This window comes from Pongo abelii, chromosome 2, assembly GCF_028885655.2.
Source record: "Pongo abelii isolate AG06213 chromosome 2, NHGRI_mPonAbe1-v2.0_pri, whole genome shotgun sequence".
NCBI lineage: Eukaryota > Metazoa > Chordata > Mammalia > Primates > Hominidae > Pongo > Pongo abelii.
The window spans coordinates 9,150,001-9,173,486 of NC_085928.1; the positions used below are offsets into that span (position 1 = coordinate 9,150,001).

General features: G+C 49.4%; 1 protein-coding gene across 2 annotated transcripts in view; it reads left to right on the plus strand.

The window, feature by feature from the left end:
* Positions 1–13,723, plus strand: part of RPN1 (ribophorin I) — a 30,708-nt gene extending 16,985 nt beyond the window's left edge. The window contains 7 exon segments of one of the 2 annotated variants that reach the window (NM_001131198.1): positions 1,776–1,985; positions 3,487–3,679; positions 6,830–6,929; positions 7,650–7,788; positions 8,007–8,126; positions 11,276–11,521; positions 13,095–13,541. In NM_001131198.1, coding sequence (NP_001124670.1) covers positions 1,776–1,985; positions 3,487–3,679; positions 6,830–6,929; positions 7,650–7,788; positions 8,007–8,126; positions 11,276–11,521; positions 13,095–13,277 — 1,191 coding nt within the window. In that variant the 3' untranslated portion in view covers positions 13,278–13,541. 2 annotated transcript variants of the gene reach the window in all.
* The last annotated feature ends 9,763 nt before the right edge of the window (positions 13,724–23,486 follow it).

A 23,486-nucleotide genomic window follows, 5' to 3' on the forward strand; every position in this document is an offset into this window, starting at 1 on the left:
TCTCGGCTCACTGCAACCTCCACCTCCCGGGTTCAAGTGATTCTCCTGCCTCAGCCTCCTGAGTATCTGGGACTACATGTGCCCACCACCACGCCTGGCTAATTTTTCTATTTTTAGTAAAGACGGGGTTTCACCATATTGGCCAGGCTGGTCTCAAACTTCTGACCTTGTGATCTGCCCGCCTTGGCCTCCCAAAGTTTCACTGCACCCAGCCTGTAAACCGTTTTTAAGTGGCTAACTCACTGATTCGATGTCCTAGAGCTTATTTGCCAAGTTTCTATAGTTAAACAGTTTTTTTTTCTATTTAATATTATAATATACATCTCTGCATATTATACAAAAGTTATGTATTTTTGTATTCTCAGGATTTTCTGAAGTAATGTTTTTCAAATTGAAGGATATGAACATTTTAAAATCTCTTGCTGGTTGGGCACAGTGGCTCATGCTTATAATCCCAGCACTTTGGGAGGTCAAGGTGGGTAGATTGCTTGCGACCAGCTTGGGCACCATGGTGAAATTCCATCTCTACAAAAAATACAGAAAATTAGCTGGGCGTGGTGGCATGCACCTGGAATCCCAGCCACTCATGGGGCTTGAGGTGGGAGGACTGCTTGAGCCCAGGAGGTTGAGACTGCATTGAGCCAAGATTGTGCCACTGTACTCCAGCCTGGGTGACAGAGTGAGACTGTTTATAATTAAAAAAAAAAAAAAGAAAAACCTCTTGCTGTATTTTGCCAAGTAGTTTTTCAAAAGATTTAATCAATTTTTTAGGATTCCAGCGTGTGAAACTGCTGGTTTCCTAATGCCCTTGCTTGTACTGGCATTAAATGCTATCAAATATGATTATGAGTGAATTGTACTTTTAAAAATCTAGTCATAGAATGAGGGAATAAACTAGTGAATAAACTAGCTGTAAGAGCTAACAAAATAGATCTTGTCCTTTTCATAGACTTTTGGGAAGCAAGGTGTGTTGGGCCTTATTGAGAGGTAGTATTTACCACATAGAAGAGTGAAATCAGTCTGGGCACGATGGCTGGCTGGGTGTGGCGGCTCATACCTGTAATCCCAGCACTTTGGTAGGCCAAGGTGGGCGGATCACCTGAGGTCAGGGGTTCGAGACCAGCTTGGCCAACATAGTGAAACCCCATCTCTACTAAAAGTACAGAAATTAGCCAGATGTGGTGGTGCACGCCTGTAATTCCAGCTACTAGGGAGGCTGAGGCAGGAAAATCACTTGAACCCAGGAGGTGGAGGTTGCAGTGAGCTGAGGTTGTACATTGTACTCCAGCCTGGGTGACAGAGCAAGACTCCGTCTCAAAAAGAAAGAAAAAAAAGTGAAGTCGGAACTTAGCAGACCTTGTATTGCCACTTAGGTTTATGACCTTGAACAAAATTTTGGAAACTGCCAGGCCTTGAGATTTTTATTTGTCAAATGGGGATAAGTAGTTCTTATTTCATCATATTGTCTTGAGAATGAAATGAGATAATGCACTTATTTAGAACTCTTACAAAACTGCCTAATACATACAATCAGCTCCAGACATATTATTTTTTTGTGTCCTATTTTTTGAATTAATAATATATCAGGAACATTTATTCCCATATGTTAGCAAGAAGTCCTAGTAAACATAATTTTAAAATGTTGCATATGTTAGGTACATCATAATTTACCCATTCTGTTGCTGATATATAGGTTGTCTCCAGTCAATTTGATTTAAACTAATGGTGCTTTCTCTGTTGCCAAAACTTTGAACTATTTGTTTCCTTCCTTCCAGGATACTTTTAAAGTACATTATGAGAACAACAGCCCTTTCCTGACCATCACCAGCATGACCCGAGTCATTGAAGTCTCTCACTGGGGTAATATTGCTGTGGAAGAAAATGTGGACTTAAAGCACACAGGAGCTGTGCTTAAGGGGCCTTTCTCACGCTATGATTACCAGAGACAGCCAGATAGTGGCATATCCTCCATCCGTTCTTTTAAGGTATGGAATGTTCAACTTGGACATTGTGAGAAACGAGGACTTTATCATAGCTACCTATTTGCTTTTCGAAACTAGCTAAATATTTAGGCAGTTGTTTAGGGTTGACTGATGTTCATCTTGTTGATTGGCAGTGTTAGAAACCAACAGAATCTTAAAAAATATCCCCCCATATATATAAATAAGCCATTTTCTTTTTTTTCTTTGAGACAGTCTCACTGTGCCACCCAGGCTGGAGCATAGTGGCGTGATCTCTGCTCATTGCAGCCTCCGCCTCCTGGGTTCAAGTGATTCTCCTGCCTCAGACTCCTGAGTAGCTGGGATTACATGCATGCACCACTACACCCAGCTAATTTTTGTATTTTTAGTAGAGACAGGGTTTCACCATGTTGGCCAGGCTGGTCTCGAACTCCTGGCGTCAAGTGATCCACCTACCTTGGCCTCTCAAACTGCTGGGATTACAGGCGTGAGCCACCATGCCCAGCCTAAACCATTTTTTTTTGAGACAGAGTCTCGCTCTGTTGCCCAGGCTGGAGTGCAGTGGCAGGATCTCGGCTCACGGCAAGCTCCGGCTCACGGCAAGCTCCGCCTCCCGGGTTCATGCCATTCTCCTGCCTCAGCCTCCTGAGTAGCTGGGACTACAGGCGCCCGCCACCACGCCTAGCTAATTTTTTGTGTTTTTAGTAGAGATGGGGTTTCACCGTGTTAGCCAGGATGGTCTCAATCTCCTGACCTCATGATCCACCCGCCTCGGCCTCCCAAAGTCCTGGGATTACAGGCGTGAGCCACCGCGCCCGGCCTAAACCATATTTTTTAAATGAAAATTTGAATAGAAAAAGGAAAAGCATATTCATAGTACTGCGCCACCCAAACACAGCTGACATTTTGATCTATTTCTTTGTTCTTTTGTAGTGTTTTTAAAAAACATTTTATCATATTGCATATACAGTTTTTAAATCTTTTTTGTCCCATAAATGCAATCTTATAAACTTGTTTTTTTACTTTTGTATGATAGAAGGGGTCAGTATGTGAACAAAGGTATGATCCCTTCCTCCCATGATCAAAATACACTGACAGATTTGGAAAATACAATAAAGAATATCAGGTAGAAAAACCCTTTCTGTAACCCTACCACCTAGTAATTTGATGAAATTTCTTCTGTCTTCTATCTTTAGTTTTCTTCTCTGCAAAATAACTTGCAGGATTATTTTTACCTTTGTATTAAGTCTTCAGTGTTCACAAAGGTATTTGCATTTCCCTTAATTATTTACTGTTTAGAAGAATTTGGGTAGTTAGCACCCTTGATTGAGAAGTCGACGCAATTTCTAGAAATTTTGAAACCTTTGTGGGAAAGTTAGACTTTTTTAGGTTGTTTATGTTTGGGGACTATTTTAATTAAGTAGTACCATGTGAGGATCTTGGTGCAGGAAGTCTTCTGTGTTGAGGATCATTTCCTCTCAGCTGGTTCCTGGAGTTTTAGAAGGGCATATCCACTCTCTTGCAGACCATCCTTCCTGCTGCTGCCCAGGATGTTTATTACCGGGATGAGATTGGCAATGTTTCCACCAGCCACCTCCTTATTTTGGATGACTCTGTAGAGATGGAAATCCGGCCTCGCTTCCCTCTCTTTGGCGGGTGGAAGACCCATTACATCGTTGGCTACAACCTCCCAAGCTATGAGTACCTCTATAATTTGGGTCAGTCTTCAATAGTAAGGGAGAAACTTTTCTTTAATTTCATGAATTTTCTTTCTTTCAATTATCAGTCTTTATAGATGGAGTGTGTTCATTTGTCATTCTCAGGAAGGCTGGTTTATCAGGAACAACTTTTTATGAGTGGGTACGAGTTACTATTGTAAAAGTAATACATGCATTTGATAGTCAATCCGAACAGTATGTAAAAGTCGTCTTCTTACTTGCAGTTCTGTCATCAGATGGAACTGCTGAAATTCCTTTAAATAGTTTTTGAGTTATTTAAAAAATGAAAATTCAGAGAATAATAAAAAACACTTTTATATGAACACCCAGAACTAATGATTGAAAACATTTTGTCATATTTTCTTCAAGTCTTTCTTTTTTTTGAGACGGAGTCTCACTCTTGCCACCCAGGCTGGAGTGGAATGGTGCGATTTTGGCTCACTGCAACCTCCACCTCCTGGTTCAAGTGATTCTCCTGCCTCAGCCTCCCGAGTAGCTGGGATTATAGGTGCCCGCCACCACGCTCAGCTAATTTTTTGTATTTCTAGTAGAGACGGGGTTTCACCATGTTGGCCAGGCTGGTCTTGAACTCCTGACCTCAGGTGATCCATGGGCCTCGGCCTCCCAAAGTGCTAGGATTATAGGCGAGAGCCACCACGCCTGGCCAAGTCTTTCTTTAAAACCTTTTTACTGAAAAATAAGATAAAACCATACAAAAAATTTATAGCTCAGTGAATTATTATGAGGAAGACCTTGTGCCGCTCCCCACCCCCTCCTGTCAAGAAATCAAAATTTGCTAGCTACCCAAAAAGTGTTCCATGTACCTCTTCCTTCTCAAAGTCACTGCCCCGCCTTTGAGTAATCACTTTCTTGAATATCTTTGTAGTTTTATCACCCAAGTGTATATCTCTACATACTATACCTTAGTTTTGCCCTTTTCAATCTATTCAATTTGCCTTATCTATTAATCTGCAGTTAACATCTACATCTGTTTTTCTTGGCTTGATCTCCGCTCACTGCAACCTCTGCCTCCTGGGTTCAAGCGATTCTCCTGCCTCAGCCTCCCGAGTAGCTGAGACTACAGGCATCCGCCATCATGCCTGGTTATTTTTTGTATTTTTAGTAGAGAGGGGGTTTCACTACGTTGGTCAGGCAGGTTTTGAACTCCTGACCTCAAGTGATCTGCTTGCCTTGGCCTCCCAAAGTGCTGGGATTATAGGTGTAAGCCACTGTGCCAGGCCTGTTTTTTCATTTAAAACTTTTCTGGGAGGCTGAGGCGGGAGGATTGCTTGAGCTCAGGAGTTTGAGACCAGCCGGGGCAACATGGTGAAAACGGGTCTCTACAAAAAAATTTTTTAAAATGAAAAATTATCTGGCTCACACCTGTAGTCTCAGCTACTTGGGAGGCTGAGGCAGGAGTAATAACACTTGAGCCCAGGAAGTTGCCCTCTGGCCTGGGTGACAGAGCAAGACCCTGTCTCTAAAAAATAAAGTTGCTTTTCTTTGCATTTATCTTAAAGCATTAGCATTATTGTTTGTTGTTATTCACTCTAATCCATCTTAATTAGCCTTAATTCCTAAAATGCCTCTTTTATTTCTAAATTTTTTTCCTGATTTCTATCATTTTTCTGAATTTTTCTTTCTTTTTTTTTTTTTTTTGAGACGGAGTCTCACTCTGTCGCCCAGGCTGGAGTGCAGTGACGCGATCTCAGCTCACTGTAACCTCCCAGGCTGGAGTGCCTTGGCACGATCTCAGCTCATTGCAACCTCCGCCTCCTGGGTTCAAGAGATTCTCCTGCCTCAGCTTCTGGAGTAGCTGGGACTACAGGCGTGTGCCACCACGCCCAGCTAATTTTTAATTTTTAGTAGAGATGGGGTTTCACTATGTTGGCCATGCTGCGCTCGAACTCCTGACCTCAGGTGATCCACCTGCCTCAACCTCCCAAAGTGCTGGGATTACCGGAGTGAGCCACCGCGCCTGGCCTGAATTTTTCTAATTATTGTTTACATTGTCCTTGCATGACTTACATGATTTTGTTAGTACCTTTAGCTTGTTTTGGAATAGCAGGAGCAGTCTCCTGGTTCGTTTTTATGGGCGTCTTGCTGGCATGTTTTCATTTTCTTATAGGGATGTTCTTGTTTTCATCCCATTTTTCTTATATAACTTAATCTTTTTTTTTTTTTTTTTTTTTTTCTTTTTTAAGACGGAGTCTCACACTGTTTCCCAGGCTGGAGTATGGTGGCACAATCTCAGCTCACTGCAACCTCCACCTCCTGGGTTGAAGTGATTTTCTTACCTCAGCTTCCCAAGTTGCTGGGATTACAGGCATGTGCCACCACACCCAGCTAATTTTTATAGTTTTAGTAGAGACGGGGTTTCACCATGTTGGCCAGGCTGGTCTTGAACTCCTGACCTCAGGTGATCTGCCTGCCTCTGCCTCTCAAAGTACTGGGATTACAGGCATGAGCCACTGTCTGTTGATCATTTTTAATGTGACCTTTCCGAAGGAGGGATGGTTTAGAGTGGCTTTTGTACCTTCCCAGATCTCTGCTATTTTAGTGTGGTATACTGCAAAAACATGTGGCTTGCTTTCTGAGCTTTCCCCTGCGCGGTTTTTGAGTTCCATTGTCCCTATCATGCTCAATTTTGATTGTGTTGAGCAGTTTCTCCTCACTGTAGGGCACTGTCCCAGAAGGGGAGTTCTGCTCTCAGGGACTAGACTGCTGCAGACTCTTAGACCTTCTGCAGGCCCATTTCACTCACCATTAGGCAGGGCACAACTGCTCCAAGTTTCAGCCACTCCTCACATTGGCCTGCTGTGCTCTCTACGGAATCCCAGTTGTGTGTTTGGGGGTTCTGCTGTTCTCAAGCCCTGTCAGTTGCCCTGTTTCTTCTCTCTGCTTTCTCCTTCACAGACACTGATAACGTGAAGGTCTTGTGGCTGTCGGTGTTTTGACCCCCATCCCTGTCTCTGTGTTGTGGGGTTCAGTAGAGATACTTTGTTGCCTGGTTTTGTTGTAAACACGGTCCATGGGTTTTTGGTTTTGCTGTCTAGTTGCTCTGTCTTTATGTGAGCCCCTGTACTTCTTTCTCTCCTGCCTATTTGATCTGTTTTCCACATCATGGCTTATGCTTGCTTGATCCTTCAGGTGACCAGTATGCACTGAAGATGAGGTTTGTGGACCATGTGTTTGATGAACAAGTGATAGATTCTCTGACTGTGAAGATCATCCTGCCTGAAGGAGCCAAGTGAGTGTGACTGTTCCTCTCCTTTGCACCCGATTTCTCTGGTTGTACCCTTGTGGTACCCTAAGGAGAGCCTGTGTTCTAGGTGCACAGTCTTTGTGTCACTTTTCTCTAGATTTACTTTATCAGGGAACATCTACTTGGCCTCTCTTGAGTCACATGTCCACTCTGACTGCCAGAATGAGAGACCCCTTGATTTTCTTCCTGTGGAGAATGTTCCATAGTGGAAGAGTAGTTCCTCACGCAAATGCAGGCTGTGCTGTTTACCAGGAGAAGGGATAGTGGGCCTGGGCAGACAAAAGCAGGACATGTCCCCTGCCCCATAAGAAGCTCTTACTCATGTGAAGAGAAAGAACATTCAGAACAGCTCGTGAGGCATCTGTTCTAGCCTCCCAGGGACTCACTGGGTAGGATGTACAGGAGAGCTGTGTCAACTTTGTGACTCCAAGGAGTGGGGCCATTACCTGTGAGAACTTGGGAGTGGAGGATTCAGAGGGACAGTTGTTGCCCCAGCAGACAAGGGCTTTAAAACAAAGGGCTTTCTGGCACTGGCTCCCCTGTCTCAAGAGAGTGGGTGTTCTCCATAGCTGGGAAGGGAGCAGAGTGGAGGAGTGTGAATTTAGTGATCTTGAAAGGCCCCTTAGCCTTGGAATTCTCTGATCCTAAACCTGGTTTATCGATATAGTTGGTTGGAGGCTATATTTTATTCCCATCTTCTTCCAGGAACATTGAAATTGATAGTCCCTATGAAATCAGCCGTGCCCCAGATGAGCTGCACTACACCTATCTGGACACATTTGGCCGCCCTGTGATTGTTGCCTACAAGAAAAATCTGGTAGAACAGCACATTCAGGACATTGTGGTGAGTGGCTCCACTGTTTGCCTTCCATGGTGTCTTCCCCAGACAGTGGGCTCTGGGGCCAAGAACTCACCCCCGTCCCTCCTTGGGCTGGAGTCATTTGAGCTCATGGCGTCTTCTGGTCTTGGGGTGGGGCAGCAGGTCAAGTGGGCCAGCCTGCGTGAGTCTAGGCTCCCGTGTCCCTACAGCCCTGATGAAGCCTGTCCTCTTGCTTCTCCCAGGTCCACTACACGTTCAACAAGGTGCTCATGCTGCAGGAGCCCCTGCTGGTGGTGGCGGCTTTCTACATCCTGTTCTTCACCGTTATCATCTATGTTCGGCTGGACTTCTCCATCACCAAGGTACCATCTCAGCCTTCTTCCTGCTTGTCATTTGTGTCCTTGGTAATATTTCACCAGCTTGAGCACCGATCCTCACAGTGAGCCCAGGGCGGGACGCCATGGCCAAAAGACCCCTGCCTATGCTCATCCTTGCTGGAAGGGTACTTTGTTTTTGTTGCTTGTGGTCACCAGCACAGGAGGTTAAGTCCCTGCTTCTGTCTTGTTTTGGCTCTGGAGACAGAGTAACTTGGATGCTCAGTTGAGGTAGGAAAAACATGAAAAGATTGGTGCTTATTTAGCTGTTTTGCTTCTTGTTATTCAGTGGAACTTGGAGGTGGAACTCCCCTCTTAGTCCCCTCTCCCTCCCCCCATCCCCCTTGGTGATTCCTTGTTGGGAGCAGAAACCACTGACCTGGCCCCGTCAGCACCCTTCTCCCCACCCCCACTATCTGCTCCCTGACAGGCTCTGTGGCTCCTTGGTCCTCCCCAGGCTGCACTGCTGTTATCCTCAGGTCATCCTCTTGGTCTTTTCCTTCCTTCCTTCCTCCATTTCTCATTCTCTCATTGTTCCTTAGGGCTCTTGGCGCCGTGCCCCAGGGTAGGCACTAGTACCAGGCACTTATTGGTGAGGCCTGGTGGAGGAGATGAGCACAGCTGGTGCTTGAGGACTGTGGGAATGTGATGACAGGCACAGGGTGTGCTTTTTTTTTTTTTTTTTTTTTTTTTTTTTTTTTTTTGAGATGGAGTCTCGCTCTGTTGCCAGGCTGGAGTGCAGTGGTGCAATCTCCGCTCACGGCAACCTCTGCCTCCCGGGTTCGAGCGATTCTTCTGCCTCAGCCTCCTGCGTAGCTGGGACTACAGGTGCGCACCAAGGGTGTGCTTCTAGTGGGGCGACCTGGGAGGCCCCAAGGCTACCCTGAGAAGGTGACAGGCAAAGAAGGTGGGGAAGGGCATTCAGTTGGAGGGGCTGATGTTTGTGAGACAGCAGGGAGGGGTTTTGGTAGGACCTGTGAGCAAAGATGTTGATCCAGCCGAACTGTGTGGGTCCACTTATATGCAGATTTTTTTTCTTTCCTTTTTTTCCTGAGACGGAGTCTTGCTCTGTTGCCCAGGCTGGAGTGCAGTGGTGTGCTCTCGGCTTGCTGCAACCTCCACCTCCTGGGTTCAAGCAATTCTCCTGCCTCAGCCTCTCGAATACCTGGGACTACAGGTACGTGCCACCACGCCTGGCTAATTTTTTGTATTTTTAGTAGAGACGGGGTTTCACCGTGTTAGCCAGGATGGTCTCAATTTCCTGACCTCGTGATCCACCCGCCTCGGCCTCCCAAAGTGCTGGGATTACAGGCATGAGGCACCGTGCCTGGCCAGATTTTTATAATCAAATGCAGATAGGAAATACAATACTCAATACAGTGTTTGAGGGATCTGAAACCCAATATGTGGAGGGCTGACTTTTTGTATACTTGGGTTCCACAGGGCTGACTACAGGACTTGGAGTATGTGCAGATAGTCGGAGATGGGGGGGGGGGGGTGCCTCGAGGAATGAGTGTGTGTGTGTGTGTGTGTAATTATTTCTGCTGAATCATTGGAGGTTAAGTTGTAGACATTGTGCCCCTTTATCCTTGAATAGTTGAGCATGTGTGTAGCCTGAGCATGTGTGTAGCCTGAGAGCAAGGGTATTCTCTTACATAATCACAATACAATGATCAAATTCAGGAAATGTAATGTTGCTAAAAATCTGGTAGAAGAGCACGTTCAGAACTTTGTGGTGAGTGGCTCCACTGTTCTGCCTTCTGTGCCTTCTTCCTCAAAGAATGGGTAATGTAATTGTCCATTAGTTAATTAATACTATTAACTGGCCAGTTAATTAGTACTGTTGACCAACATCCAGTCCATAATTTTGCTGACTGTCCCCCGATCAATCACAGCTCACCGCAGCCTCGAACTCCTGGGCTCAAGCCATCCTCCCCCTCATCCTCCCAAGTAGTTTGGGACTACAGGAGCATACCATCATGCCCAGCTAATTAAAAAAATGTTTTTTTTCTCGAGACAGAGTCTCACTCTGTTACCCAGGCTGGAGTGCAGTGGCACGATCAGGGCTCACTGCAGCCTCGACCTCCTGGGCTAAAGAGATACTACCATCTCAGCTCCCTGAGTAGCTGGGACTACAAGCATGCACCACCATGCCCGGCTAATTTTTTGTATTTTTATTAGAGATTGGGTTTTGCCATGTTGGCTAGGCTGGTCTCGAACTCCTGGACTCAAGCAATCTGCCTGCCTCGGCCTCCCAAAATGTTGGGATTACAGGTGTGAGCCACTGCACCTGGCCAAAATATTTTTTTCTAGAGACGGAGTCTCTTTATGTTACCCAGGCTGGTCTTGAACCCCTGACCTCAAGTGATCCTCCTGCCTCAGCTGCTCAAAGTGTGGGGATTATAGGTGTGACCCACCATTCCCGGTCCTTTCTTTGTGTTTAATAACCTTGACATTTGTAGTATAGAGACCAGTTTTATAGAATGTCCCTTAATTTTGGTTTATCTAATGTTTCCTGCTGATGAAATGGGCAAGACTGCTGTAATGTATATGCAGGGCACACTGACATTATCATCCTTATTCACATCTATCTGTCTGCCTTACTGGACTGTGAAGTGAAATGTCTGCTTCATCTTCTTTTTTTTTTTTTGAGTTGGAGTTTCGCTCTGTCGCCCAGGCTGGAGTGCAGTGGTGCAATCTCGGCTCACTATAGCCTCCGCCTCCTGGGTTCAGGTGATTCTCCTGCCTCAGCTTCCTGAGTAGCTGAGATTACAGGTGCCCGCCACCATGCCCGGCTAATTTTTTTTTGTATTTTTAGTAGAGATGGGGTGTCACCATATTGGTCAGGCTGGTCTTGAACTCCTGACCTCGTGATCTGCCCGCCTTGGCCTCCCAAGGTGCTGGGATTACAGGCATGAGCCACCAGGCCCAGCTGGTCTGCTCATCCTTATGGCCCTAGTTTTGCCCATTGCTGAACCTGGTCTAGATTAGGTGTCAGTAGGGGTTTGACTCTGACTTTCCAAGAAGGTGGCATTTCTTTTTTGGATGGCTGGTGGTGGCAGATGTTCTTTGGGAGATAAGGTCAGAGTGGACCCAAGCCTGGATGTTGTCACACATGGTGCCTCTCCTTCCTTCAGGATCCAGCCGCAGAAGCCAGGATGAAGGTAGCCTGCATCACAGAGCAGGTCTTGACCCTGGTCAACAAGAGAATAGGCCTTTACCGTCACTTTGACGAGACCGTCAATAGGTACAAGCAATCCCGGGACATCTCCACCCTCAACAGTGGCAAGAAGAGCCTGGAGACTGAACACAAGGCCTTGACCAGTGAGATTGCACTGCTGCAGTCCAGGCTGAAGACAGAGGGCTCTGATCTGTGCGACAGAGTAAGTGTCGGGCATCACAGAGTCACTTGGCTTGGGGCCCTCCATGCCTCACTGCTCTGTCTAGGGCAGATACTGGGCAGCTCTCTTGCTTACCTGCATGCTTGTGGGATGAGACTGCATCTGGCCATAGCTTTTCATGTGGTGCCCGTCCTTGTGGAGGAACAAGGGATTTTTGGGGTCCTGGTGTGAGCTGGGTATGGAGGAAGCTCTGCTAGCCTCGTCAGCACTGTGTGCCCTTGTGGCCAGTATTGAGAGTAGCTGCATCCTCTCCTGGAGGCCAGACTGTTCTACGTCCCAGGCTGCTTATGTTGTGGTAAAATGAACCTAGACTTTAGAATCAATAGGTTTGAATCCAGGCTCTGATTCAGAGTTTGTAAACCTGGCCAAGTCACCTAACTCCTGTGCCTCAGTTTCCTCATCTATAAAATGGGAATGGTGTTAGCCCCTCATAGGGGTTGTGAGTGTGAAATGAGTTAATGCATGCAAAATATTCAGAACCCTGCCCTGATACAAGCTATGTAAAGGAGTTGTCTGTAAATGAGGACAGTAACCTTTTTGCAGAGGTGCCCCTCAAAGTCACTGACTCCCCTGTCCACTCCCTGGCATTCCCTCTCCTCTGTGTGAATTTCCTCATAGCACCTACCACTTTTTTTGTTGTTTTTGAGATAGGGTTTCACTATGTCGCCCATGCTGGAGTGTAGTGGTGCAATCTCCGCTCACTGCAAGCCCTACTTCCAGGCTCAAGCGATCCTTCCACCTCAAGTAGCTGGGATCACAGGTGCACACCACCATGCCTGGCTAATTTTTTGTATTTTTTGTAGAGATGGAGTTTCGCCATGTTGCCCAGGCTGGTCTTGAACTCCTGAGCCCAAGTGTTCTGCCTGCCTTGGCCTCCAAAGTACTGGAATTACAGATGTGAGCCACTGTGCCTGGCCCACACCTACCACTTTCTGAAACAATTTATTCTTCTACTTAAGTGTTATAATTGTATGTCAGCATCTGAGGGCAAGATCCCTTATCTGTCCTTAGTGCTGTTTTCTGGAACCTAGAATTGTGCCTCGCGCCATGGCTCACTAAACATTTGTTGAATGTTGAATGAATGTGACTATACCAGTCCTCAATGTGACATACAGTAGGTGACAATGGCTGTCACCCCCCCTTCCCTTGCCATTGATCTTTTGCCTAATTGAATCCCTGGAACTAATTTGGCAAGCTGCAGGGAGAGAAGTGATGTTCATAGAGGAGCTGCTATGTGTCAGGGGCATGATAGGCGCTGCCAAGTAGTTTCATACTCAGTCCTCAGAGTCCTAGAATGGAGATGAGGCCCAGGGATGGTGCAGGGCTTGTTCACAAGGGTGTAAGAACAGGGCTTGTGGGTGGTGAAGTTGGCATTTGAAGCCAGGCCTATCTTCCTCCATAGCCAGCCCTGCTGCCCTGGGACACTGTGCTGTTGGCTGCATTTGTGGCTGATCCCTGTGGAGCTCTGGGGTCTGTAGGCCTGGGAGATGGTGGGGCCTGCTGAGTGGGGTGGGAGGACCGCTCACAAGTCCTGCCCTGCTCTTGCCTCGGTCAGGTGAGCGAAATGCAGAAGCTGGATGCACAGGTCAAGGAGCTGGTGCTGAAGTCGGCGGTGGAGGCTGAGCGCCTGGTGGCTGGCAAGCTCAAGAAAGACACGTACATTGAGAATGAGAAGCTCATCTCAGGAAAGCGCCAGGAGCTGGTCACCAAGATCGACCACATCCTGGATGCCCTGTAGCCCCTGCCCGCATCCTCCAGGGGGCCCAGTGTGCCTGCACTTTGCCGTGGCAGGCAGAGTGGGTGGTAGTGGGAGGTTGTGCATGGAGGCCAGTGAAAGCTGACATCTGTAAAAGGCCTTCAAGGAAGAGAAACCAGGCCCTTGCCTCAGGCAGTGTAAGCTTGCTGTTTGTCCTTAAATCTTTCCTTTTTTTTTTTTTTTTTTTTAAAAAAAGAAAGCTTTAAAAAAACTCCCATTAAAAACAAAACATCTTTGTGTTTTGAACAAAGGAATTTTCAATATTTGATTGGTATTCTGTTCTGAAGTCTAGGATATTTTTTCAGCCTATAAAGCCCCCTGTTTTATGCCCTTCTAATTCCTGATGTTTGGGTATTGTGTGAGTGCATGTGTTTTTTTTTTAAAGTGTGTGTGAACAAATGGAAATAAAACAGGGACTGTGAACATTTGTTTTTGGTCTGTTGAAGATCTCATAATTTAATTCTTAATTTTGGGAATAGTGCTTTTATCAAGTGCTTTTTACTCATTAAATAATGGATTTGCTTCTCAGCAGGTTTGCAAGGCAAGCATTTACATTTTACATATTAGAACACTGAGGTATTCTAATACTAGAGTGTTGAAAGAGGTGAAGTGGCTTAAGTCACAGAATGGAGTAGTGGAGTGAGGCCTCCATTTTTGTAGTTTTTGCATCCTTCCTGTGAGTCATGTTTTACTCAGCATCAAGGAAACAGTGATGAGCAAAGCAGAGATGGTTCCTCTCAGGAGGCAAGGGATTGAAAGGTCATGTGGGGAATCGACAGTGCCAATGAGTGCCAGGCTTTCTGCCACTCTTTCCTCTCTGCAGGAGTTCACTCCCTGTCTCCACCTAAAGAATTCCTGCTCAGCCTCAGGCAACATCTTAAGGTTACTGTGTCAGGAAGCCATCCATGGCCTGCCACACTCAGTCAAGTCCTGTGGTACCCTCTCGTTTTCCTTTGTACCTCTTCTCCACCTCATATACCACAGTTGGAATGTGTGTGATTACTGAACTAGCTTCAATAGGGCAGGGGTTTCATCTTTATGTTAACAGCTAGGTGTTCAGACCAATCTATGACATGTAGTTGGGTGATTGAATGTTTGCATGAGTGGCTTACAAACAGCTTAAATATTGGCAGGTGGGTTGAGGGATTACTGGGGAAGTCTGTAGAAGACCAGTTGTGAGGAACTGATGCTGAATTCTGTTTCAGACATGGCAAAATGGAGGTGCTCAGGACATCCAAGTGGGAATGTCCCGGGGCAGGTGGATATTCAGGTCTGGAATTCTAAGGTCTGGTGTGGAAGTGGTAAATGTGGGGCTGCTGGGCCTAGACATGGTTATGGAAAAGGTGAGAAGGAGGCTGTGGGAAGGGACAGTGCCTAGGAAGGGTGTAGAATAAGAAGAGATCCAGAACTGAATATTAAGACGACAAAGTAATAGTGGCCACCTGGGTTGACAAAGACCAGGACTCTCCTCACCTGGGACGAGAAAGACCAAGACTGTGGTGTCATGAAGCCAAGTGGAAAAATGTTTCCAGGAGTGAACCATCTGAGGCTGAAGAGACCGAGCAGTGCCTTTTGGCTGTAGGAGTGGATCACTGAAGCCTTTTACCCATTGGTGACTTGAGAACTGTGTTGGTGTGGGGATGGGAATTGGACGGAAGTGAGACTTTGAGTCCTGACAATGCATTTCGCAAACAGGCTGGGAAAGGGATGAGTGAGGGCCTTCAGGAGGCTGTGCAGCTTGAATGTTCTACTCTAAGGTGGGAGACACCAAGTGTGTTGAATGCCACTGGGAAAGATCCAGTTGAAAATGAGAAGTTGAACATAGGGATTAGGAGATTGTGCAGGGGGGAAATGAGGGATCCAAAGACAGTGGAAGGATGGGAGGAGCAAGAAGGAAGACCCTCCAGAGTGGGGCTCTGCAGTCGGATCCTTGGATGGAAATCCCAGGCCTGCCGCTCTCTGTGACCTTAGGCAAGTCTTTCCGTGCAAAATGGAGTAGGGCTGTTACCTGCTTCCTAGGATGGCTGTGTGGGTCACATGCGGTCATAATGCAAGGTGGCCTATAGCAAATGCTTGTTAAACAGCGACGGTCTCGCCGAGCTTTGGCCTGAGCCGGGGGCAGAGGGTTGGTCCTGTCCTGGGGGTTGGAAGCCATGGAGGCCACGTTGAATCAGTGTTCACAGTGGTGTGCCCGTGGACCTGGCCTTGGGAGCCCCTGCGGGAGGGTGCATACCCTGACCTGCCTGAGAGGCGTCTGCTGCAGCCCCTGCTTCCCTAGGGAACCCCCGGGCGGCTGTGCCTCACGGAGGGGCCCTGCTTTACCGCGGCTGCATACCACCTCGGGCCATTTGGTCTGCTGCTTCAGCAGCTCTCTTCATCCTCTTCCTCTCCCTGAAACTTTTTCTCCGTTTTTTGGAGCAGTCAGAAAGCTTGGCCGAAACCAAGAGAACTCGCTGGGCCCGCGTGCAGATTAGTGGGCGCCCTCTGCTGGGCTAGCGGGCCTCTCGCAAGCCTGAGGAGCGAGCTGCGCTTGCGCCCTGGTGTCCCTTCGTAACACTGCGGCACGTCACTAGGGGGCACCGGGGAGTCTGGGCTAACACGCAGGCGCAGACGGCGGGCTCGGGCTAGAAAAGTCGCGCATGCGTGGGGCTGCTCCTAATTTAAAGGCAGCGCGGCTCCAACATAACCAAAGCCAATTCTCCGGCTGTGGCGCCACCTACGGGTGTGGGCTCGTAAACGGCCGCCTCTGGCCGGACTAGGACTGGGTCTGGGGTCGGCGGCTCAGGACCACTGGGCTGCTGAGGGGCTTAGCCATGGGGACCTGGGCTCTCAGTGCCCTGGAAGGCCGCAGGGCTAGCTGGGCTGGCCAAGGCCGGCGGCTCCCCCAGCATCCTGTGGTGGGTGCATCCCTGGGCCCAGTGGGGCATCCAGCGCTGCCCTCTCCACCTACGGGCTTACATCCTTTGGTTGCTGGGACAGAGCGCCTTATGCCACGCGCAGCCCTGCGCTTCCCTGATCCTCGGTTTCCCCAGTAGTAAACAGGGCCTCAGTTTCCCCCTTGTAAATCTCAGGGAGGAGGTGAAGTGGGGCCCTAGGTGTAAAGCCAAGTTCAGGCTGGGCATCCCTTGGCTCAAGGTGACATGCCCCAGACACCTGACACCTCTCACTTAGTCTCAGACCCAGCGTACCTTCTCTGTGGCCCTCATGTGGCCGTATAGGAGTGGCCCACCCACTCCCACTCCCATTCAGATCCCCAGGCCACAGTGCCTTTTGTCCAGCCTTGGCCAAGATGCCTGACCCTAGTGGCCTGGCCCTGGCAGCCTCCATGGCTGCAGCTTTGGGATGTCCCTGTAGTCATAGGTGGCCTCATGGCAGGCCCCCAGCCTTGAACCTGGACCCTGGCTCAAGGAGGGGAAAACACGGCTGAAGAAGGGCTGGGTGTCACTTTCTCTCTTCCATTTGTCTTGGAGGCTGTCATGGGAGAAAACCCCAAAGGACCCAGTGCGCCCTCACAGTTTCACCACAAGTATCCTGACCGGGCGTCTGGTGCCGAGCTGATAGTGCAGGCCCCGGCCGCAGCCCCGCCGGAAGCCCATGCTGCCAGCGGTTGGGGGCCGCAGGCTCAGACAGGAAATGCCCCCGTGTGTACCCCAGGGCCCTCTGCAAAGGCCTGATGCTTTGGATGAGGCCTGGCGCCATTTTGAAGCTGGGCCTGACTCTGGGATTCTGGCCTGGTTCTGGGGGCTGGTGGCCTGGGATCTGGGGACTGCTTTGTCACCTGCCTGGACAGGTGTGGGAGATGACAGGGAGGGAAGAGAGAACCTCCAAACTGGGCTAGACCTGAAGCGAAAGCTGAATGATGCAGCCTGTCCCCTACCATGGCCAAGCCCTTCATGGTGCCCCCAGCCCAGCCCTTTAGGGTCTCAGCTTCCATCAGGCCCTTTAGTTCCATATGTGGTGTGACAGGCCCAGGACTAAATGCAGGGGACACAGAAGGGAGCAGACAGCAGAAGTGCTGGGCATCAGGAAAGGCAGGCCGGAAGGGAGGGCCATTAGGAGGGGCCATCGTGGCATCTGAAGGATTTGCCTGTGGGGAATGGTGGGGAGGAAGGAGCCCAGACTCCTTTTTTGACTTCCACTCAGGGGATAGAATTCAGAAAGATTTAAGACGAGTGTCTCAGTCTGTTAGGGCTGCTATAACAAAATACCATAGACTGGGTAGCTATAAATAGAAATTTGCTTCTTATAGTTCTGGAGGCTGGGAAGTCCAAGATCAAGGCACCAGCAGATTTGGTGTTGAGAGGTCCTGCTGCTTGGTTCAAAGATAGCACCTTCTTGTGTCCTCACATGGTGGTAGAGATGAGGGAACTCTCGGAGGTATCTTATAAGGGCACTAATGTCCGTTCATGAAGGCTCTACCCTCATGGCCTAATCACCTCACAAAGGTGCCACCCTCTAATGCTTCACATTGAGGGGTAGGTTTCAACATAAGAATCTGGGGGGATGCAGACATTCAGTCTGTAGCAGTGGGAAGGACAGGAGCCTGTTCAAATGCTGATGGGAAGGAAGGAGGTAACAGGGACATAAAGGCTGAAGATCCAGGAGAGAAGGGGCCAGTGAATAGATCCCAGTAGAGCAGGATTGGGTGGGATTGAGGGCTTAAGGGAGAAATCTCATGGGAGAGCCCTGAGAGACTGTGCCTTCATTAGCACTGAGGAGATAGCAAAGACCTGTTCAAGCTTCGCCTCCTGGGCAGCCTTCCCTATTCTCCAGGTGGGCTGAGATGTCCCTACCTTACACGACTGGACACTGCTCTCTGAAGTGGAATGGACTGTTTGCCTCCCTAGACTGGGTGCTCTATTTCAGCAGAGTTTAAACAGAAGCAGCACATCAATTCATTCAACAAATATCTTCAACTGAGTGCAATGGACTTTATAAATGTCCTCCCAACACTTTGGGAGGCTGAGTTGGGAGGATCATTTGAACCCAGGAGGTTGAGGCTGCAGTGAGCTATGATCACACCACCGCGCTCCAGCCTGGGTGACAGAGTGAGACCCTGTCTTGAAAACAAAAACAATTTTTGAATTTTTTGTAGAGACGGGGTTTTGCCATGTTGCTCAGGCTGGTCTCGAACTCCTGGGCTCAAGTGATCCGCCTGCCTTGGCCTCCCGAAGTGCTGAGATTAGGCATGAGCCACCGTGCCTGGCCTATTTGCCATTTTTAAATAATGGATGAGGTTGGTCATTTTTCCTTGTGAATTTGCCTTCTTATGTGTGGTTTATGTATTGCTGAGGTTTTTGCCTTTTTCAAAGGTGAGTAGGAAAGCTAGTAACAGAAAAATGGGTGCTCATTGTGATTTCTTTTTTTTTCCCTTTTTTTTTTTTGAGACAGCATCTCGCTCAGCCACCCAGGCTGATCTTGCCCGGGTGCAGTGGCGTGATCTGGGCTCACTGCAACCACCATCTCCCGGGTTCAAGGGATTCTCCCATCTCAGCCTCCCAAGTAGCTGGGATTACAGGCACCCACCATCATGCCCGACTAATTTTTGTATTTTTAGTAGAGATGGGGTTTCACCATGTTGGCCAGCCTGGTCTTGAACTCCTGACCTCAGGTGATCCGCCCGCCTCGGCCTCCCAAAGTGCTGGGATTACAGGCATGAGCCTGTACCCGGCCTCATTGTGATTTCTAAAAGTCAGCAACTCAGAGGGTAGACAGGAGTGTTCTGGAAAGGGCGCTGCCCCGGGAGGGACAGGGACTGGAAGACCAGAGGGAGGGCTGCATGCGTATTTTTACAAATAAATGCAATCTGAATGGCTAAAAACAAACAAACTATACAAACACACACCAAAGAAAAATCCACTTTGTCGTGGGCACTGTTATGGGCACCAGCAATATGATAGTGATAAATGCTATGAAGGAAATAAAATGGGTGATGTGATAAATGGATGTAGTCTGGAGGGTCAGGAGGACATCCCTTGGAGGAGACTCCTGAGCTGAGACCCAGGACAGCTGAGAGCTGGGCTAGGTGGTGTAGCAGGGTGTGGGCTGGGTGGCCATAACTCCTTCAGCCTCTTTTCTCTTGACCTCTTCCTCACCCGATCCAGGCCTCTGGTGGCTGCAGGACCTCCTGCCTGCAAGTCAGGTCTCGTGCATGCCTGCCCTCTAGAGTGCTCCAGCTTCTCAGTTTCCAGCTTCCTCTCCCCTAGGCCTGGGTCCTGGTGCCTGCAATGGCCCTAGCACTCATGCCCCCTAGACTTCGCATCAAGGAGCTGTCATACTCATGCCAGGCTCCTGATGGGTGTCTGACCCACTCAAGGCTCTGGGCTTTCTGTTTCTCTTCTCTGAGCCTCACATTGCTCACTTGGAGAATGGGGACCATAACGATATCAGGACTGGAAGGAGCTCAGAGGTATGCTGCCCGGGAAAGCCCCTGGCGCAGCACCGGCTCAAGGAGCAGGAGTCTCTTCCTTTGACAGATACCAGGGTGACAAATGTAACGCTTTGATTTGAACTGAGCGTAGCTGTTTACAAAGTGCTTTCTTTATAAATGTCCATTTATTCGTTGGTTCAGACTGCAGATCGAGGTCTCAGCATATATTGGGTTGGAGCCCTAGGTGTGGAGGGAGAAGCCAGCCCTCGCCAAGACAGACAGACCTGGGACAGGTCCCTCTCTGCAGCTGGCACCTGTGTGAGCTTAGGCAAGTCCCTGACCTCTCTGGGCCTCAAGTCTTACTGCACAATGACGGATGTCCGAGGGCCTTCTAGCATTGACGAGCTGGGATTCTGGGGCCAGTTAGTGCAGGCAGAGTCCCAGAAGCAGCCTCAGTGGAGGGAGGGAGGAAGCACAGGTTTTTGTTTTTATTTTATTTTTCCAAATTCCTGTTCCTCCACAGTGCTGGGATAAGGCAGGTGTGCAGTCCCTACGGCGAGTCTCCTGGTTGCCTTGTCAGTGAACGCTGGGGGTGCTGTGATGCAATATGGATCCTTCCTGACCCCTGTGACCTGTGCTAGCAGGGTGGGGCCTTCTCTCAGTCTCCGTCTCATGTTTACCCTCATGGGGGGTGCGCAGAAGGCACATGGGCACGCACATGCAGCCCTTTCAATGCTCAGATGTGCACATGCCACTCACACCTGTGACTGTCACCGAGGCTCACAGACATGCACACACGAGTGAACACACGCAGGTGCACACCCGGCGCTAGGCAGATTCACATGCCAGATATGTGCACTTGCCATGTCCCTGGCCCTGGGGATACAGTAGGGAGTGGGCAGAGTCCCCGCCACAGGGACCTCGTGCAGCCCACGGAGATGCCTGCAGAGTGGAAATGATAAGGAGCCCACTCAACGCTCTGCCAGGTGCTGCTCTGGCCGCCACTCTTGTCACTGAGGGAACTTGCACAGCACGTGAGCGTGGCATGCCGGTCTCAGAGCCTGTGTTCTCGCCCTCTGTGCTACCCATCCTTTCCCACACTCTCCCCTTCATGCACATGTGCGCAGACTCCCAGAGGCATGCAGAGGCACACAGGCTGCTCTGGGGCACACGTGCATGCAGAAACACTCTGTGTGGTGTGCTCACAAGGTGAGTGCACCCTGCTGCCCTGTGCTACCACGCGCCACTGCTCTGGAGAGCACCTGTCTGTTTTCTTTAAAAAATTTTAAATATAGTCTAGGTGTGGTGGCTCATGCTTGTAATCCCAGCACTTTGGGAGGACAAGGTGGGTGGATCACGAGGTCAGAGATTGAAACCATCCTGGCTAACATGGTGAAACCCCGTCTCTACTAAAAACACAAAAATTAGCTGGGCATGGTGGCATGCGCCTATAGTCCCAGCTACTTGGGAGGTTGAGGCAGAAGAATCACTTGAACACGGGAGGCGGAGGTTGCAGTGAGCTGAGATTGCGCCACTGCACTCCAGCCTGGGCAACAGAGCGAGACTCTGTCTGGAAAAAAAAAACAAAAAAAAAATTATATACATATTTTTTAAATAGTAGAAACGGGGTCTTGCTATATTGTCCAGGCTGGTCTTGAACTCCTGGGCTCAAGTGATCCGCCCACCTCAGCCTCTCAAAGTGCTGGAATTACAGGCATGAGCCACCACGCTGGCCACCTGTCACGTTCCTAAGTCTCAGCCCCAGGTCCCGTCACTCTCCCCTCTGCCCCTTGGGGCCTGGCTTGAAGCCCTGAGGCCTGCCCACTTTCTTGACCACTTCTCTCCATCAGGATGGGGTCCCGGGCCTGAAGCTCGTGCATGGCACAAAGGCCTGGAGGAGAGGGAGTGGGGTCCAGGCCCACAGGGAGTGTGTGTTGGATGGACATGGATGAAGGCACGGCCACCCACCACCAGCACCCGCATCTCTACCCGAGAGCCCAGGGTTTCTCTCTCCACCAGTAGAGAGGTGTGGCCTGCGGCCGGGCCACTGGGCCAGGTGCTGGGAGCCCTGGGGGAGCACGACCAGAGGATGGGGTGGGGGGGTTTGTCAGAGATGGAGGCTGACCTGAGGAGGAGACCCTTCTGAACCTGACAGGGCTAAAGAGGGGTGATTTGGGGAGGGAGGCTTGGGCTGGGGGAATCCATACACACTCGGGGTGAGGGGGAAGGAGAGGCCTTAGCTCCAGGAAGGTGTTATTTTGGGCTGTGACCCGTGTGTGTGTGTCCGTGTGTCTCTGAGTATGCATGTGTGTGTCTGTGTATATCTATATGTGTGTGTCCTTGCACATGTCATGTGGCTGTGCATGTGCGTGTGTGTGTGTGTGTGTTGTGTGTGGTGGGAGGCAGCCTGGGGCTGTCAGAAGAGGGCGAGAGGTGGAATCAGGCCTAGCTGGACCTGAACCCTGCTTGTGCCAGCTGGGTGACTTTGAGGCAAATCATTTAAGTTCTTTCTGCCTGTTTCCCCGTTCAAAGAATGGACCAAATATTACTTACGTTGTGAGGATGACAAATATGTGTGTAAAATCTGGGCACACACGATGTGCTTAGGACACAGCAGTTATGATTTATTTGTATGTTGTCTTTGTGGGGTGGGGGAGGATTTGCAGCCTTTTAAGGACTTGAGAATTTCAGGTCTTGACAGAGCCAGTCTGGAAGGCCCATCTGGTGTGGCTGCTCTGAGGGACTGGGGACATTGCCCCTGTGTTTACAGAGACCCATAGTCAGACATCCATGGGCCAGGCACAGAGGCAACACAGCAGTCCTGCCCGCAGGGCCCTCACCTGACAGATAGAGGCACAGATAACACAGTGGCTGTCCCAGTGTCCACAGCTGGGTGTGGGGAGCTTGAGGGTTAGAACCGGCTGGGCCCTGTGCGGGGCATTTGATTCTAGTTCGTTCTATTTTTATGTTTTTCATCAGATCAGGGCACCCTGCCCTCTGGGCTCGCTGCATCTTCCTGCTTCCTAGTCCCAACTTCCCTCCCCTTTCCCACTGCCAGCGCATCTTGTGTGAGATGCATGGGGACAGGTGTGTGTACACCCTGGGGAACGTGTGGTGGGTTTTCATGTACCTGCGTCCATGTGGATGAAGAGCACATGCTTATGCTGGCTGTCTTAATCTGTTCAGGTTGTGATAACAAATAACAACAATCGGGGTACTTAGAACAACACACATTCCTTTCGCACAGTTCAGGTGGGTGGCAACTCCAAGATGAGAGTGGCAGCAGGGGCGAGCTCTGCAGAGGGCTGTCTTCCGGGATGCAGCCTGCCGGTATCCTCACTGTGTCCTCGCAGGCAGAAGTTGGCGTGCCGAGCAAGGGCTCTGCTATCAGGGCTTGGAGCCCAATTATGAGCAGTCCTCCTTCACGGCCTAGTCACCCCCAAAAGGCCCCACATCCTGATACCATCCCTGTGGAATTAGGACATCAACAGGTACATTTTGGGGGGATAAAAGCATTCAGACCATGGCACTGGTTTCAGTTGTCATGTAAGTCACCACTCATATATCAAGGCTAACCCATGACCCTAGATCTACATGGGGTCTGCCCTCTACCTCACAGCAGAGATGGACACCCACACCACCATCTTCCCCCTGTGTCTCACCACCTGCACCCCAATTACGGACACCCATGCCTCTGTCTTCCCTGCGTCTCTCAGCACTCTCCAGCGAGTGACACACACACCTTCATCTTTGTTCCATGCTTCATGTTGCACCGGAGAGGCTGGGGGTTGGGAGGAGGTGCTGCTGGGGTATGGGGAGTG